This window comes from Nilaparvata lugens, chromosome 1, assembly GCF_014356525.2.
Source record: "Nilaparvata lugens isolate BPH chromosome 1, ASM1435652v1, whole genome shotgun sequence".
NCBI lineage: Eukaryota > Metazoa > Arthropoda > Insecta > Hemiptera > Delphacidae > Nilaparvata > Nilaparvata lugens.
In genome coordinates, this window is record NC_052504.1 from 56940146 (window position 1) to 56960510 (window position 20365).

Below are 20365 nucleotides of genomic sequence, written 5' to 3' on the forward strand. Positions count from 1 at the left end.
TGGACCCATTCACCCTCAAACGCTCTCATACTCTCACACTCTTTCACTCACAGTCTCTCTCTCCTCTTTGTTTTTCTTTCCATTCCAAAGTTTCTCCTTTTCCATTTCATCTTCAATCTCATATTCTCATCTTATACTTTTTCGTTATTTTTCCTCATAAGGTACTCTTGGTATCCTCCTCTTTGTTTTTCTTCTTATGCCTCATTTTTTCTTCTTCTTCTTCTTCTTCTTCTTCTTCTTCTTCTTCTTCCTCCTCCTCTTCTACACCTAGCACAAAATAAAAATCGATCAATCGTTCTTCTCCTTCACCTTTTTCTTCTCATTCTACGTATTTTCTCTTCTTGTTATCTTTCATCGAGCTTCTCACTCTTCTTCTCCCTTCCTCACTCCACCAGAAGTTTCACGCTACCATCATATCAGAAATCACATCAATAACACTGACATATAATAATCAATATTGGGAGCATGTTTTGTGATGATGTTTTGACCATAACTCGTGATCAAATTATTCATTTCGTAATATCAGAGACAAGAAATATATTGAGACAAGAGATGGCAAGACAAATATATAAGATAAGAAATATATTTTGTAGTTATCTTACACTTATCCTTTATCTATGGTAATATTGACAAGCTATAAACTATGGAGTGTAAATGTAGTTACTTAGCATAAACTGGCGAATTGTATTAGTGATTTGGGTTACATACAGATTCATTGGATTATGTATTCTACACGTGATGAATACATCTACTATGATGAATAAATATCTACTAGGTCAACATTTTGATTGACACACACTGGACTGGCATTAATAGCGACAGGGAGTATGCAAAGAACAAGCAGAGTCCCAGTTAAGAGTTGTAATTTATAATCAGAGTTTTAAACCGCCTTGACGAGCTGAGAAGAATGAGCTGTAGTACGAGCAGATCTGATCATTCTGTCAAAAGTAATAAGTGTTTAAAGTTTTGATCCTTGACGTATCCTTATGACGTACCCCCCCATTAGGAAATACTGAAATTAGATATTTCTAACGGGTGATAACTAGCGGAATAACTCTTATTTAACAGGAACTACATGTAAACTGAAACATTCTGAAGGAAGAGGGAATTATTATGGAGGATGAATTACGGTGGATAAACGTAAGAAGGAAATTGAAGAACAGTGAAAAATGACACTTGACTTCAGAGTAAAAAGACAGAGAAAAGAGAAGGAAAACGAGAAAGAAAGAATATAGCATCCAGGCCTATTGTACTTTAGATCAATATTGTCACTATCTGTACACTTTGAATACATTAAAGTACATTTGGAAGCAAGCAGAAGATGAAGGATATATATATATATATATATATATATATATATATTATATATATATATATATATAATATATATATATATATATATATGAAGGCAGTAGAAACATCAATACGGAAGAAACAGAGAACAGCGAGTTGTTGAAGAGAAAAAGAAGAACGAAGAACCAGAGGAGCTTGTCAGGTCAGCTGTGTGCCAAGCGAGACAGATCCCTTCCCCCACCCATCGCACCATCAATAAATATAATTTGATAAAGGCAACAAACACGTAGCGAGGAGAGAGGGCAGTCAACAAAATCCTTCCGTCGCGCCAATTCAAATCAGTGCGCTTCCAGAAGTGTGATACAAGTCAGTGAACAGTGAGTTCAGCCAATAGTGAAACAAGATTGATATCTACCTTCTCGTACATTGTTCGACTTTAAGGTGAGGTGCGGATTTACTATAACGTGAGATTTGGTTCATTAAAAAAAATAATGTTAATGGATTATGATGAGTTTACTCGAATGTTCAAATTAATGAAAGTTTTATATTGGAATAACATAATAAAAGTTCTTATTAATCCTTTTCAGCTTCTCCAATACAACCGTGAGATTGGATGAAGGAAAATCGTGTTTATGGATTATCATGATCGAAATAATAGAACTATTGTATTGTATTGGGATTGCAATGCATCCTTATTCTTTGGATTCTCCAATATAAAAGATTCATTAATTCGAGTTTAGAACAGTGGGTAGTTTGATTGTTACTTCAGTTGATTCTCTGATTTGATTCTTGCTAAGACCGTGTAGGTTTCTTTAGTGAGATACACATTAAACTGTCAGAAATGTTAGAATGGTGAGCATTGATATTATTAATATTTATTCCTGATAGTTTCAAGCGAATCCTACAAACAAGGGTGGGGGAGACCCCCTACAAAATCGCCGGTGAGGAGACGAGGTTGAGTAGTTTACTAAGGGGTTGAGTAGTTAAGCAGTAAAAAATGTAGAATAAAACAAAATATGGTACTGTATCATGTAATAATATTTTCTTTGAGGAGTTGATATTTCAGTAAATGATTCCTGAATTCTTGTTAGTTGTAAGCTTAAGCTTCCCTACATTTTTAACCAAGAACATTGAAATTTTTACTCAGTGCTTCGGTTTTATTGCGCATAAATTGACTAATGTTTGAACAAAAATTAGAATTTCATATCTATCCACTATCCAAAACATTCATACATATAAATCCAAATCATGACAAAGACATTGTCATTGGTTGGAAAAAACAGGGTCAACTCGAAACAGTTTTTCTCTGATATTTTCATCGAAACTGTTTTTCTCTATATCTTTTCAATTTTCACAATAAATTCTAGTGCTGTTTCTAGTTCAAACAATGCAATGAACATTTCGAAGTTGGAAGTAAGATGATGTATGAAGTTGATGATGATATTGCACTTTATAATACGCGTTCGATATAAACTTGAAAGCTATTAGATTGCTTAGAAGAATCTGGAAATGGTTGTCAAAACAAAATAAATTTTGTTCTCTCAAACGTTCAATGAGAGTACATCTCATACACAATCTCGTAATATATTTCAAATATTCTTCATAAATAATACTTTGCACCAGTAACATACATCATTCTTTTTTAAATGGAACAAGAAACTCGTTTCCGGCACCTCCTTTCAACATCTGTGCTCCATTAAAAACTTAAGTCTTGATTATATCAATCCAGACAGAGATATAACGACTTAGAGATATAATAATGCTGGGCTGCAACAACCTGCTTTAAATTGATCTGTTTGGTGTGAACCAGCATAATCATGAATAGAAACACGTGATCTTCACTGATTATCACTGCAGTGTTAGTGTAGTGCAATGCAGTACTTTTTCCTACCTCTCCTTAATCACTTTTTCTTCTCTTCACTTGACATTTTTCAGTTCTACTCTTTTCAATGCTACTTCTTTCTCCTTCTCATTTCATGTGATAAGTCACGTTACTCATTTTCTTCCCTGCTATTACGTTCTTTGCGTCTTTATTTTCTTGTTCATAATTACACTTCTCAATCCTTCTCTTTCTCATGTTACTTCGTTCTTCAACTCATTTCTCGTGCTCGGTTTTTCTTGTTCTTCTTCTTCTCCTTCGCCTCCTCTCATTTCCTCTTCTCCTTGTTATCTCATCTCACACGATATTAATTAACTAACACGTTTTACAGATAACAACCATTGGCGGGATTGGCAAATTTCCACCTACAAGATCGTCGCCTGATAAAAGATGATGGACGTGTTGAAAGTCCTACTAATAGTTCAAACCTTGGCTGTTTCCTCTATTTACGTTGTGGCAGAAGGTGAGTGATCAGGAAACACAGTGAGGTCACGTTCACATTGACGCTACCTCACGAAATTTCACGTTTCATTATGTCAAAAATGTTTTTTATATCACTACTAACAACACACTACATAGACCAACGTTATTATTTGAAAATTGTCTACACACCATCAAAAAGTATTGTATTTAAATTCGTACTGTATTTTTTCATGAGAGATTACCAGTTTATCAAACGCATATTAAATTTCACTTTATTATTGAAACATCTGAAAATGTTCCACTATGTTCAAATTTCATCATTTTCCGAGTGAATGGATGTTGATGCGACAATATAAGGTTTGGAGTTGTGGCGGGTATGTTGATATTATGAAGGCTTATTAACCTATATACGAAATTCTATTAGATTTAAACGTCTAATAATATAATGAGAAAGTTCGATTACGTGTGAATGAAATAATATGAATCCAATAGACTTTCTAATAGAACTAAAACTTAATCCAATGGAGCTCTTAATTAAATCTATAGAATTCATTTCGATATCGATAATCAGCAATAATTACAAAAAAATTAAATGACTTCGTACGGAATGAGTTATTTTGTTCTTTTATAACACAGTTAGAAAATTTCAAATGAAATAAGTTATTTTGCTCAAAGTGGACTTTTGTAGTCAGTGTATGGTGATATTATGTATCCTCTATTTACGTTCCCTACAACAGTTCGCGTTCTGCTTGCTTTCAAAATTAGTTAGTGTTCAAAAGAATTAAATTTGATTGGAATTATATTGATTATATGGAGTATAATACGAATAGAGAGGTAAAAAAAAACTGAAAAATAGATTGATTGACTTCATCACATTCATCATTTGTTAGCAGAGAAACTATACTCCAAAGAGAGAAATCAGAAAGCTATTCACATTCAGCTCAATGACAGGCCAGAATTGGGTCACTACTAAATAGTTAAATTTACTACCGTAACGACCTCCTTGACTCATAGCAAACAGAACGTACTTCTACTTCCTGATTTTCACCTAAATAAATGAATAATAATTGGCTGTAATTTAGTTTGTTACTTTCCTTGCCCTATTACCATAGGTAAGGAAAGTATTGCTTTCCGAAAAAAATTAAGGTACCCCAATTTCTAAATTACTATACGTTTCAAGGTCCCCTAAATCCAAAAAAAGGGGTTTTTGGGTATTGGTCTGTATGTGTGTGTGTGTGTGTGTGTGTGTGTGTGTATATGAGTGTATGTGCGTCTGTGTACACGATATCTCATCACCCAATAAACGGAATGACTTGAACTTAAGGTCTTCACACTATACGGATCCGACACGAACAATTTCGATCAAATGCAATTCAAGATGGCGGCTAAAACGGCAAAAATATTGTCTAAAACAGGGTTTTTCACGATTTTCTCGAAAACGGCTCCAACGATTTTGATCAAATATGTACCTAAAATAGTCATTGATAAGCTCTATCAACTGGCACAAGTCCCATATTATCTGTAAAAATTTCAGAAGCTCCGCCCCATCTATGCAAAGTTCGATTTTAGATTCCCAATTATCTTGCTTCAGATACAATCTAAACAAAAAAGTTTAAGTGGAAAAGATTGAGCATGAAAATCTCTACAATTAATTTCTAGTAACATTTTCACCTAAAATTGAAAATAAGCTTGAAATTTGAGAAAATGTGATTATTCAATTGCAAACTGTTGATTCTTTTAAATCATTCACTATGAAGAGATAGCAGATCTCGTGTGTATCCAGCGTTATTGTCCTGTCACCAGCTGGCTCTGATCTTTGAATAGTAGACTTGAGATGCACGTGTACACTAGCGTCAGGTGATCAATTTTCATAACGGCAAGGAAAGTTGTGTGAGTGCGCCACACCAGATTTTTTATGATGCTTCCATTTTCGACTTCGACAGTACCGTAATGCATTGAGCATCTGGTGTACTTATTTTTTTACTCACGGTTGTTAAGTACGTCTTTTAAATTTAACCGCTGTCAAATGATGACGTCATCTAAGTGCACCAATAAACGGATAGGAGGAGATGCGTTGACGATATTAATCAGTATTTAAATTTAATAGGCGTACTTGCAACCAGACCATTTTAATTAACGTGACATGCTTTTTAATTGGAACATGAAATATTGGCCCATACATTGGTGCTTGCAATAGTTGTGTGTAACTAGTGCGGAAAGTGACACTTTGCTAAATTCGAGAAATGAATTAGACAGCTACTTGAATACAAAAAGGTTTGCCTTCTAGCCCTGGAGCTTTTTACAGAGTGCCCCAAAAATCACGGATTTTCAGTTCTTTGAGATTTACGCCAAATCGAACAGAAAAATCACTCTCGCCTTTTTCTAGATAATAAAATTTCGATCGAAATGAAATAATTTGGAGCTCTCTATCTTCATTGGGTGCTGAGTTATAATTTTCAAAAATGAGTCAAATTTTCGGATTACCCGAAATTTGGAGGAAATTCCTTTTTTATCCAACTATATCGTCCAATTTCCACAATTAAAATTTATGATTCAAAATCCCTCTGAGCGTAATTTTGTGCTCTGTAATCTGAGGCCAGGTAGAACGTTCTATCTCTGATTCCCAGAATCCCAGGTACACCCGATAACAAATTGCCTTGCATTTGACCAGTTGGTTCCTATGTTGGTGATAGTATTGATTAAATGAGCATTTTGCGCGGAAAAACGTACATTATGAAGATTAACTAAAAGTTAAGATTAAAAAAGTACCTATATGACTCATGATAAATCATTTTTAAGGCCTTGAAACGAACTATACATTTCATACAAAACATTTTTCTCGAAAAACGGAAGCGTGATCTTTTATCAGACAAATTAGAGATGTAATCTTTATTAGATCTTTTATTAGATAAGATTATGAGATGTAAATTTTCTGTATTTCTGGCTTTATAATGTGAATAGAATAACTTCCAGAACCGTATAGATATATGGAAATATTATATTATATTAATTGTAGATCTATTCGTCCTTGAAACGAAAAAATGAAAGTGAGCTCAATATATTATATTGATTATTGATTTGGTGCCGAACGTGTAATACCGTTCTTGTATTAATTACGTTCTTGAATGTATGGGGGAGGATAGCAGCCTATCCGAGCTTCGCGCTCCGGCTTCTTCTAATTTGCATCTCATTCCCAATCAGTGGTTGATTCAGATTTAAATTTTATTGGGAAGGCTATAAACATGTGTGATGGCAACAGATCATTTATACTGTATATTGATTTGGTGCCGAGATACATTTGTTTTAAGAAACCATTGCAGCTACGAACTTCTGGGGGTTGTGAAGATGAGTATTTTATGATTCCAGGTTATGCACTATGTGAACTAACATCCTGCGAAAATCCATCTTTTCCCTAATTGGTTGCCCAAAGACATGTTTTTTGTCTTCATTGACTGGGCTAATATTACGGAAATATTGGACAATTAAGACTCTTCGATTTATGCATAGTTATTGTTCAATCATTCATCCTCGTGGAATATTCGATATGAAAAATTATAAATCTAGTTAAGGTTGTAATGAATTTTCTCCTCTTTACATTCCAATAGACGATTCTATTCATACGATTAAAAATAAAAATTTACAGTTTAAAAGAAAATGACTAATTTCATTTTCCCATTTTTTCACGATTCTTCTAATAATCAACAGCCTCCAAATTGAGACTGATACATGATGGGTACTTGCGATTGGTCATAAGTTGTAAAGAATCTTACACTCTACCTGCTCAGTTGCCTCGAGTTCATCTTCAATCAATCTGGAGAAAGTGAAGATGGCAGAGTTGAATTTCTTCACAAGAATCTCTACAAGACTTTTCATTTGTTTATTCATTCATTTATATTAATACAATTACAAATCATATGAATATGACTCCTGAAAGAAAAATACCACCAGTTTTTCACTAGCTCTTCTAGGAGCTCAAAGAATTCACTGCCTTCGATGGCTGCAAACGTCGGCCGCTTTAACCGTTCACAGTTCTTATGACTGATTTGGTTGACTCCACAGATATAGATGCAGGAGAGGTAGATAGATATAAGGGCTCTGATTTTTGTACTAGACAATACGGTATCGCCACCAATGCCACTCGCTACCATTCGACAAAGTGGTCAGCAATGTAAGATGATACCGAGCGGAATCAAAGGCGACACTCGTTTCGTTTCGATGTCCTAGGCCTTTCTGGTGGGCTGCTGTCATCTTCTCCAAAGGGATTATTTAAATTTAATGACTCATGTCATACTACAACTTTACTGAGTCTTATGAAATTTAATTTTTAATTATTCAAAACTTTAAATTTTTAAAACATAAAATTATTTAAAAAGGGATCTAGTCTTGTGCTCTCTAAATTGATGGATGTCCCTGGTGACCTCTGGCAAGCAAGTGGGCTTGGATCTACCCTTATTCATTTACAACCACACTTCCGACTTTTCAATTTACATAAAATTTAAATATCCACTCTCATTGGTAGATTTAACTACTCCGCAATGACGTAATTCAAAGTTGTCAAGTAGTCCATATGAAACTGTTATATTACAACCCAATGAGTGAATATTTTAATCTTAAATACTTATTTTATATTTGTTACATTAATCTGTGTCCTAAATAGATTACAATTTCTTACTGTTTATATAAACAATACATGTATATTTTGAATTAATTCTCTTTTACCGCTGGTCAACTACTGCATTGTGATTGGTGTATCCTAGAACTACAAAATGTATCCATGCGCTGAATAAAGTTACATCCCACTTCCTTCATCTTTTTATTTATTTTTTATATTTTGTTCATGCTCGTTTGATACAATAAATATTTTTGTGTTTTCTAAAACGCTTTTTCTTTTACATTGAATTGGCATGCTTGCTTACTAACCCTCTGATCATAGTTTAAGCGAATTCTATTTATATGCAACTAATTTGCCACAAGGTGTCTGGCTAATTCTCAAATTATACGGCTCGACCGATTACTTAGGTCGCCGACTAGTAAATACCAAAGAACCTAACCTCAAAATATTATATATTTTATATTATTAAATAAATAGCAATAATTCTTTTATTTTCATTTGGCTGTTCAAAACCATAGCCTTGAGAGCCGTTATTATCTAATCTAGTGTTTGTTGACATCGTATCTGATGATAACAATACAGCTGCTTGCTTGAGACCTATCAATTTCCTTTCATTTCATGATTTTGAGGAATATCCAAAATTATATTCTTACATCATGTAGCATGATTTTGAAACATTAATATGTAGTTCACTAGCCCAACACCATGCTCCTACATTTTTTATGCTTTTTCAGCACTAAATTCTCAACTTTCTGGCTCCTTGGATGTCAAAATGAAATTTACATCATCAGCAAAAAGGATGAATTGTGCAAGAGGAGCAGGCAGTTATATACATTGATGTATACAAGGGAAAGCAGTGGCCCAAGAAACGATCCTTGTGGTTCACCCCTCTTTAAAGCATGAGGGTCTGAGTGATCAGGATAATTTAATGATAAATGATTTGATTATGTTGAATCTCAGCAAAAAGGATGAATTGTGCAAGAGGAGCAGGCAGTTATATACATTGATGTATACAAGGGAAAGCAGTGGCCCAAGAAACGATCCTTGTGGTTCACCCCTCTTTACAGCCTGAGGGTCTGAGTGATCAGGATAATTTAATGATAAATGATTTGATTATGTTGAATCTCCAACTCCACAGCCTGGAATCTGCATCTCAGATAGACTGTGTCAGATAAAGGAATTCATATTGAATGAAAAAGACTAAGAAATTGTCAAAAAACCACTGATTTATTGATAATTAGAAAGACCGGTTTCGGTTATTACACCAATTTCTTAGTCTTTTTCATTGAATATGAATAATTACCACAATATCAACTTCTCAACTACACAAAAAGTAAAGGAATTCAACTTGAGCACCATAATACCTCAACTATAATCAATGAGAATATTATGACTGAGTGAGTCAAATGCCATCTTAAGGTCCACAATAAGAAACTAGCCATCCCAAACTCCACCATCCAAAGAAATATGAACTTCATTCAAGAGCACATTATAGTAGCATCCGCTGTTGCTCTTTTTCTCCTGAAACCAAATTGGTTTTTATTCAGAACATTTCCTAGTTGGAGGAAATGTAAAATTCATCATAATAATGATCTTTTCAAAGTTTTGAGAGGATGATGACAGCATTGAGACTGCCATAAAACATTCCACGAGCATTGAAAGGATTGAATGCCGGTTTCCAGTTTGAGCTCTGTAATTCTGTATTTTTGGAATATCTTTAATTTGGAAGATATATTTCGTATAATGATCTTGGATTTCATAGTTATTATAATTTAGGCCTACTCCGTTATTTCAAGCAGTACCTTGTTTCATTTATCCTCTACTCATTTTAATTAATACAATTTATTACAATCGAAATAAACGTAAACTTAATTAACTACAGAAGAACAGATAACTGCAATTAGTTTATAAGATTTATTGTATATAAATTCAACGTTTCTCCAATATTTTTTTTCAGACAAAAAAGTATGCCACAATAATTTGAAGCACTACGAAGAACTTAGATGCACTCCAGTTATCAACCAAGAGAGTGGCTGTATTGTCAGCTACGACTGTAGTAAGTCAAGTAAATAATTATTCTTATGATACTTTATTTTCTTTCATTATATTATAAACAATAATAAGTGAATAAGTGGTAGTATAAAATTCTAAAAAGAGTCTCAGTTTGAAATTTTGGAATTAGAAGAAATTCGTTAATTAGTTTCACGACTAAATCTAATAGCAATAAGAAAAACACATTCATTATTTTACTCAGAGCATATTGAATTATTAAGCTGCATACACATATTCGCGCTTCCAACCAGCACCGAGCACGCTCCTCCCTCGTACCGCCCTCGTACCACCATCGAACCACGGTCGCACCTCCCAAGCACCCATCATGAACGTTATGGAAGATGTTAGATCTTCTCGCGTTCCCCGGTCGAACGACTCTTGCTCGCCGGTCGATCATCAATCGCTCTGCTGGAGTGACGTTTGGTTGCGGAGCAGAGCGAAAGTCTGTACGCACCTTTAGACTGAACCGTTGAAATGTTATCAATTCGTTGATTTACAAGATGGGAGAAGTTTATTTTAATAATTTAAATAAATAATATCGTCATTTTTGATACCGGTAATGAACTTTTTTTTATATCCAGGTTCAATATCCAAGCAGAAAAAAGACAAATGCTATTACCAAGGAAAAGAATACTCGTTCGGTGAAGAATTGGCATCAAGCGAAATACTCAGCAATTGCATTGCATCATGCAGATGCACCAATGCTGATGGAAGGTATGTAGACTTTCAAAATTAATGTACCAATTGAAAATAATATAATAAACATCTAATAATAAATGAGTTGTTGATACATTATTATAGTACAGTTCTTATACAACTATAGATGCTAGTAATATTTTTATTTTTTTTTCTTTCAAGTTTATTGTTGTTAATTCGATATAATATAATATTATATATATATAATATCATATTATAGTATATATAATATATTATACCATGGCTAGAACCAGCAATCATTTAGTTGAAATAGACAAAAAATTATAATTTCTTAATTTTAAAGTGGGTTTTCGTATGTGCATAAACTTCCAATGCCGTCGACGACAGGCATTGTTATCCTATAACATTCATATTTTCCAAATTTCAAATATGCTTAAACAGCTGATCAAATATCGTTTTGTTGTCCATGTTTATTATCTAAGAATCAAAACAATTCGAATAATATCAACATATTGCCATTTAAATGTATAAACCTATAACTCCCCCCTTTGAAACATAATCAAACAAAACCTTCTAGGTTATTCGAATTGAAATCTAGCCAATCTGAGATCCTCACCCTGCCAATGGCATTCACGCACAAACCAAACCCCACCTTTAGAGAACAGTAAAGTAGAAAACGAACTGAGCATGTGCAGCGGGCGTGAAGTAACGTAATGGGTATGCACAGATATACATTTGTATATCTAGAAGCTAGAGTGTAAAATACAGCTTTTTCTCCCTGAGGGGAATGTTTGATGCCCGAGGCGGAGCCGAGGGCAATAATTTCTCCGAGGGAGAAAAAGCATTCTTTACTTGTGATGTACACAACATTTTTCCACCACCTACATTTTATAAAAATTTAAAATTAAATAATTTTCAAAACAATACGTGACAAGTAAAAATGTTTAGAATCTACAACATAGCCTAAAATATGAATAACTTTGAGCTCAGCTGCGAGCCAGGCACTGCGGATAGCGGCGCTATATAACGGCAAATGTTGTATCAATGAATTCAGTAAGCTACAATGATAACTCTACATCTTGGTTTCTCTTCTAGGTTTCGACCTTTCATCCTATTCCCAATGTAAGCTTCTAAAATGTAGATGCTTCCCATGTTATTTGGATGGAGTTACTTTTAGTCCCTTGGGAGTTTTTCTGTCTTTTAGTCCCGAGAGCAAAAAAGTGACATTTTACAATACAAAGAGTAAAGTAAGTACTTACGACAGTAGATGGATGAAAAATGGATTATCGGTGACCTGCTGAAAATCAGGCTTTTTTACTATGTGTATTCAGTAAAACTGTTTTACAAGCAGTTGTAGAAAAAATATTATTATTGACATCCAAGTTACAGAATGGCGAAGGTTCATAACCTCAACAATGGCGACAATATGCTATATATTATTGTATTTATTTTTTTGTAGTCCCATACTTTAGTGAAGAAAAACTTTCTATTAGAAAATATATTGATTTATTTTCAACTGATTTTTTAGGGGAAACTTCAATTGTGCCAACATTGAATGTGCAGAGGTATTCCAACCATCAATAAAAAAAGGTTGCGTGCGACAGTACTCACATGACTCTTGCTGTTCCATCGGCCAAAACTGCAGTAAGTTGAGCAATTTTTCTAATTAATTGTTCAAATTACAATCCACTAATACAAGAGTACCACCATAAAACAAAGAGTTCTTTTTCTTGAGAAGCAAGGCAAGAAGAAAAAAGTTTTATCAAATTTCGAGTCAATATGTTTTTCTAAATTATGAAGTTAGTAGGCTATATTCTGGTTGATATCCATAATCACTTTAATTATCAAAAATATTATCACATAATCAAAAATATTAATCCTGATCTTAAAAGTGGAAAATTTCATCCTTTAAAATTTTATTAATAGCTAGCTGGCCCGACGAACTTCGTAACGCCAAATAGTTAATGCATCTCATGATGCACACCTGAGGAGGCATGATGCGGCAATTTGCATCCAGGTGCTTCTTGCTGATTGGTTTGAATGGAAGATCTCACACACACTGAATCGGGCATGGCGTGGAACGGTGTGATAAAGCAATCTCCATAAGATCAACACTTTGTATCACCAAGCCGCGGCTCCTCAGGTGTACTAAGCCTTAGCTTAATCTGATGCACTATAATTTTTACGAAAACTATCCAACAATCAGTATTTTACATTTATATTTATTTATTTATTCATTTGATTCACAATTACAAATCATAATTGATATCTCAATATGGACTTCCTATGTGCTTAGTTAGTTGTGCAGCAGTTTGTATTTTTAGATGTAGTTGAATGCAGCTTGCTGGGAAATTGAATGGTATCTCCTTGCTGCTGATTTTCCCGTGCATATTCTAAATTTAAAGCATTTCGAGTTCTACGATCCAAGTTTGGACGTCGTTCGTACCGCGGCATTATTATTAGAATTAAAATTTTGTGAATGAGTAGAAAGAAAATAGAAAAACAGTTCTACCGACGGCTGTTTGATGACGCCATGATTATAAGAGCTGATTTTTATTTCTGTGTGTGGCCAGCACACAAATCTTCTCCCATAAGGATTACATGTAAGCTTTGAAGGACCGTAGGAAAGAGTCCTGAAGTCGGATCATAAATTTGATAGGCCATAAACCTGCTCCTGAACATGACAAACACAGCTAAAAAAATAATCAAATTAGGTACACACATAAAAAAGTTATTGAATGTCAAAATTTGAGGCACATTTTTATTTATATAGATGGTTGGGTTTTAGTATAGATGGTCATAGGTTTTATCAATTTAATATTACCTATGGAATTCTTAGAATATCATTTGTTATTCACTTTCTCAAGTTTCAATATTTATAGAATTACTTGTAATTTTTTAAATAAATTCTATTTTTTACGACTAAAAAATATTTTAATTTTGATCAATTTAATAATTCAATTTTATCAATTCAGATTAGATATTGTTTATTATTTTTTCATTGTGATTTTGATTACTATTTAATTTTCTCAATAAGATATATATTTCAATTTACTTTTCCTTTTTATTTATACTATGTTTATTTATATTTCCTTTCATAAGTATTCTCATTCTTGTTCCATTTATTTCTTTATTGAAACTTTTATATTGAAAATTGATATCGATACTCCCTGTCAGCACTCAAACTTCGGTTTTGCAGGCAGCGCCAAACATTGTATTTTGTTTTGACAGTTATTTTTGTTTATATTTAAAAAAATATTGATCAAAGTGTGTTTTTTTAACTTTGTATTAAGGATTATTATTTTTAGTATAACGAAATAAATTTGATTTGATATTGTTTGCACTTTTGTATTGATATCAAGTAGCAGAGAGTTCAGTGAAAGAGAGGGCCGACTGCGCCCTAACTTCGCACTCTAGGAGAAATAAGTTATACGTGTATAAGCCAGTTCTTTCCTTCATTATAGTATAGGAGATGATAGATAGATGGATTATATATCAGTATCTTTGAATTAGAATAACTTTTGAAAGAAAGGTTTGAGATATCGATGTGCGGTTTTCACCATGAAATCATGTATCATACGACCACCTTCCAATTTAAAAAAAAATGAAGTTGGATTCAAAATGGCGGACGAAATTTGGGTGCGACGGAAAACCTGTTTTTATTATTCGAATAGGATTCCTAATCATACCTATCTTCTAATTTCCCTTTTGAAAGAAATGTTGAGCTGCTTCCATACAACTGGAAGCATGACTAATAGAAAACTTGACAAACTGAAAACTTGATGTAATCAAATCTTGAAGAATCGAAAATAAGCCTATATCCATTCTCGGTTAATTGAGAATCTATATGCAGAATTTCAAGTTAATCAGTCCAGTAGTTAAGACGTGATTATGTGTCAAACATAATTTTCCTATTCCGTACGTGTATAAGCCAGTTCTTTCCTTTATTATGGTATAGACTATTATGTTTTTTTGATCTGTGATCTGTATAAATGTCCTGTAACATCTAAAGGTGCGACCACACATGCTGAACCGAACCTCGAACCGCGCAGCAAACCGTGCATTCCGCCGAACATCGCGCCTTTCAGCGAACATGAGCATAATATGTTTCATAAAGTTGAAAATCAGCTTTTAAACATTCGCCGTACCGTACTCCGAACCGTTCGCCGTCCCGCTCGCCTCTGTTTTAACTGTTCGCCGTATCGTACTCCGAACGCTGAACTCTTCGGCCAATCAGAGTTCTTCATTACAATTCACCGTGCAGTTTGACCTACAATTTTGACTATTTATCACAAGTGTAAACATGCGAACATGAATACAGAAGTATATGGGCCCTTTTTTATTTTGATTGAATTCATGTTTTGAACAATTCATTGTTACGAATGATAAATTGATAGGACCTGATAAATATTTTCCAATTCAAATAAAATAACTTCTGGAAAAATAATGAATGGATAAATACCAATATTAAAATATTGTTGACCAAGAACTCAGTACAACGACAATAATTCATTCAACTAATTCTGTACTGATAAAATTGAATCTTTGTTTTTATTGATAATCAATTTTACCAACTAAACATAAACTGACTGAAATAAATACTTCAATTTCCATGTATTTAATTGATGGAGTTATCTACAGTGTAGGTCATATCTAAATTCACAAAGAGTTCGATTGTTGTTGGCAAGAAACATGTTATTCAACGCAGAAACCATAGTTATTTTAATAAAATATAGTTGATAATAATTTTGCGACAATGAGCAGTGAAAGAGAGAAACAGGCTCTCAGTTCGCCGGACGGAGAGAAGCAGGAGAAACAACGAGCTACAGTTTCCTCGTCAGCTGTTAAATCGTCCTCGAGTGCTCTTTCGTACATGGATGAACCATTAGAAAACATAGAATCAGTACTTAGCAAGCTGCTTCATCAAAAACTGGGTTCGTTGGCTACGAAAAGGGATATTGTTGAGCATAATGCAGTGCTTCGAAGACCTCAGGGCAGAAAATAAAATGATCAAAGATGAGCTGCGATCTCCAAAGGAACTTAATTATAAACTGATAAAAAGAGTGAACAATTTGATGGATCGGTATAGGTGAAATATCTTGATTTTCAAGGGTCTCAAGTACAATGAAAAAGATGCTCGTTGCGATGCAGTGATTAAGGATTTCTGAACAAAGTTTTTGAAATGTGATAAATAGATGTGAATCGACCACTCATCCAAGGTGCTAAGAAGGATGATGTTCCTATAAAAGCACACATACAGGCTAAAAGGTTCCTGTTTTGTTGCTTATAGGGACTACATTATCGGAACAACTGTGACAAAGTACAAAGTCAGCTCACTCTCAAAGTCCAATATTGCTCGATATTTTGATTTGAAATAAGCCAAAGCAGAAAATCCAGATTCACTAAGGTACGTTGAAGAAACTAGACTGGACTAGAAGCTTTAAGCTTCTAAGATTTCAAATAAAAATGGGGGAAAATAGGAGAATATATCAACTAAAAATTATATATTATGTATTAATATAAGTATTATGAACATTTTATTTTTATTTTTGCTCGGGTATGTATGCGTGTATGAGTAAATTATTGTTTGTTTTCTTTTTGGCAATAAATGAATTTGATTTGAAAAATCTTCAATGAAACTCTGATTTCGCTTGGGAATCGCATTGAATGTCGATTGATTAATAAGGTTATTATTTTTCTAAGAGTGCTCACGAACCCCCCCCCCCACCTCACAATGAAATCCTTCCACGAACCCAAACCCCTCCCTCCCCCAGGTTGAGAGCCGTTGCTCTCTAGAGTAAATAAATGTGAAATTGAACAAAGCAAACATTTCGCGCGGCGTTAATAAGAACAGTCGTATTCTGCAAAACTATTCCTATATGAAATGGAATTCTGAACAACATTCAATAGCAGGTGTATTACGTCTATTTCGCAGGTACATTCGTCTCCCCGTACTGCGAGGACATAACATGTGATATGGAACTGCATTATGCTGATTACATCTCGGAAGGCTGCACTCCTGTCTATTACGGAGATGACTCATGCTGTCCTATTTACTGGCACTGCCGTGAGTTTCCTTTATATTTTCTTATTAAATACAGTAATTAAATTCCTATTATAGCATATACATTATAATCTAGAGCACATCATTCTCAATATAATTCATCTTTTGAAATTATGTGTATAAAAGAAAAATTGAGTTTTGCTATTCAGTCGTTATCAAATTATCATTCGAATCTAATAGTTTTCCTAATTATCACTTGATTTGAAAATACACTAGCCTTCATTATTTTATCTACTATTTTTTCCTATATCTGAATTACTTGGGTATCAGGTATGGAGTCAGGTTTGTTTCATGTTCCGCACATGCTTGCTTCATTAATGTAAACTACTGAAAGTTATAACTGTAAATTGTAAACTTTGGAGCTAACAGGCAAATTTTAAGCTCATCGTTCATTCCAACTTCCCTCTTTTAAATATCAACCAATTTATAACTGGTAAACTACAACTACAATATTATGAACTGTAAAAATAAAAGTAACTTCTTGACCGAAAAAATTCATTGTTCTATTTTTATGCTTACAATATCAAATATTATGTGATTGTAAAAGTTTGTATTAAAAAAGATCTATAAATTGCTATATCAATTCTGTTGCAGCAACTAAGAATGATACAATAGTGAAGGAGGATGTCGAGAAGGACAAGCTAACGGTTAAAAATAAAGATGGTAAGATGATAAGCAATTTTTTACAGGATATATCTTTTCAATATTCTAATGAATAAATATTATATAAGCCCACATAAATTAAAAAGGGCTTGGAAAGAAACTGAAACGATAATCTCTCTGATCAACTAAAAATCATTGAATAAATAGCTCAGGAAACTTAAAAACACATCCTAAATTATCATAGTTTTTGAAATATTTTATATTATATTTTTAATATTTTCTATTTATCAATTAATTGACGAAATAGTAGATGATAATTATTTATCAATATATTATGGGCAATAACAATGATTATCATGCGTTATTTGATTCATCTAAACGCATCATTCAGTTCTTGGCTTTTAGAAAAGCTTTTAAAATAGCTGCTTATTAATGAAGTATAGCATTAAATAACAGTTACATCTCTTTAAACTTAGTAAAATAGCAAGGAAATCTATTTTTCCCTCTATTCCTATAAGATGTATTTTATTGTTTAATTTTTGACATCACAATGCACAGTTCGAATAAATCTTTCAAGAAGATTGGATTAAATTGAAATATTCAGTAACATATTTGTTGTTGATTATTGCTTCTAGGTGTCCCAAAATGCAAGTTTGGCGATTTAGAAATGGAGATCGGGCAAAGACTAGCCCCACCCATCAGAGAGAACTGCCTGGAATGCTCCTGCAAAGTACCGCCTTTCATATCATGCGCAATCAACATAGAATGCCAGAAGAAAAACTAATTCGATTTTTTAATCAAATAACGCACCTCATTAAAAAATCATCTTTCATAAATATACATTCTAGTAATTGAAGTAATTTTAAGGAATCTTAGGTACATATTTAATACTTTTTAAAATAAAAATATTTTCCAAGAAGATGTTTTTTTCAATGGTTTCATTTGAAATCATTTTGTTTGTACATGTTTTGATAACCCTACACCAAGTGTGAGTGGATGGTCAAGTCACGAGAATGGGTTTGGCTAAAGAGGATGTTGGCTGCCCTGTCGGTTAGTGCAAAACACATTTCAAGAAGAACATATGCGCACCACTCTTTTCCCATCTTGCTGCCATCATTCAAACCACATTCACCTGGCAAAGCACTATCTTTAGCAATACAATTATTCGCTAAAAAAAATAGTGCTAATTTGTACTTCCGATAATTAAAATGAAATGAAATATATATAGTGATTCTATTTTCAGAGAAATACATAATTCACTTATTTCAAATATTTGACATCTCCTTTTGAAATCACATTACATAATAGATCTGATGTATAATTAAATATTTTGAATATTAGTAAATGAGAGTTATCCTTAAATAAAATAATTTCAACAATAATTATATACTATTAAAATATTTAATTTTTCGAAAGCTTTTGCGAATAAAGCATGCAAAGATTTGATTTTAATACAATACAATCCGATTTTACAGCTAATTTTGTTAGACAAATGAAGTCGATATATATCAAAATAACGAATTAACGATACAACGATAAGAGAAAACAATAATATGCCACAAAAAAGTAACAACTAGTGAAAATAACAATTATACTGTAAAAGAAAAACTGAAAATAGTACATTCAGGAAAAAACAAAAAGGAAAATACAATCAGTGAAAGATAATATCAAAAAATCAAAGTGATGAAAAACTATTAATTTTATAACTGGAATAAAAAAATATGAATTACAAGCAGAAAATTATCACAAAAAGTAGCATTTATAGTGCCGGTTGCACAAAAGTCGGTTAAATTTTAACCGTGATTAATTCCACAAGAACTAATCAGGGAAGCCTTCTTTTAAAAAATCTTATTGGTTCTTGTGAAATTAATCACGGTTAAAATTAAACCGGCTTTTGTGCAACCGAGCCTACGGGTCAAAATAATCTGAAAGACAAGTGACAAATAGCTATCACCAAATAAGCATATGTTAAAAACAGGAACAAGAGTCTATAATTAATCAATTTTGTTTGAATTAAAGCTTCCCTCGTTCAATGGGAATGGTGAGATTCTATTTTTGACTATCCTAAACTTTCACTTGCCTCGACCTCGCCCCCTCTTACCCCCCGCACCCCTTCCTTTCGAGCTGGATGCTTCGTTTTTCTCTTGAGTTTTGCTCGTTTTCTTTTTAACCTGTAAAAAAGTAATATTTATTTATTATAGTTTGAAATTTTGCAACATGAGTGAGTCTAAAACCGCTTCAATCCTAAATTGAAAGCTATGAATAGTCAAGAATATAGGCCCTATAAAAATGTTTCAAGGAACAAGTTTAATACACTGTTAAATTGAATATCACAAAAATATTTCATTTTTACATTTTTTCATTTTTACTCAAGGACCAGTTATAAATGTCAGTAACACCAAATAATCATACACTTGACAGACGCAAAATAAATTATTTTATTGGTAAATCGTTCAACAGAAAATAGTAGGGAATAACGGAAATGTATTTGAATTTCTAGTTCGCCTCTAGACATAGTGATGTAAATATCGATTGCTGTGTGCTCCCTTTATTGTTTAATTTGCGGGTTAACTATGTTGTGTATGGTAAGATACTGATGTGCCTGAACAGGACTTTTCAAAATGTAATGGCATAAAATGTCATTTTTTGTGTCAGTTAATGAAAGAATTAGATCAAGAATTAGTCAAGTGCAAGTGCAGTCATTGATGAAAATGGCTCAAGGGCAACCGTTGCTCATAACAGATAATCGCTCTCTCGCTTCTACTTACAGGCTAGTTCTATT

At 33.2% G+C, this 20365-nt stretch overlaps 2 protein-coding genes across 3 annotated transcripts in view; one reads left to right on the plus strand and one right to left on the minus strand.

The window, feature by feature from the left end:
- Positions 1-1574: 1574 nt before the first annotated feature.
- On the plus strand, positions 1575-19364 carry LOC111053952. The gene is made up of 9 exons (XM_039432589.1): positions 1575-1734; positions 3504-3635; positions 10165-10263; positions 10841-10973; positions 12445-12569; positions 15653-15819; positions 16830-16983; positions 17575-17643; positions 18219-19364. The coding sequence occupies exons 2-9, from the start codon at positions 3563-3565 to the stop codon at positions 18365-18367; spliced, it is 969 nt and encodes a 322-aa protein (XP_039288523.1). The 5' UTR covers positions 1575-1734; positions 3504-3562; the 3' UTR covers positions 18368-19364.
- A 277-nt stretch (positions 19365-19641) lies between these two features.
- The window catches only part of LOC111053953 (replication factor C subunit 1), a 41094-nt gene continuing 40370 nt past the window's right edge, over positions 19642-20365 (minus strand). For both annotated transcript variants that reach the window (XM_022340901.2, XM_039437593.1), the window contains exon 15: positions 19642-19754. In XM_022340901.2, coding sequence (XP_022196593.2) covers positions 19656-19754 — 99 coding nt within the window. In that variant the 3' untranslated portion in view covers positions 19642-19655. The remainder of the gene's footprint in view (positions 19755-20365) is intronic.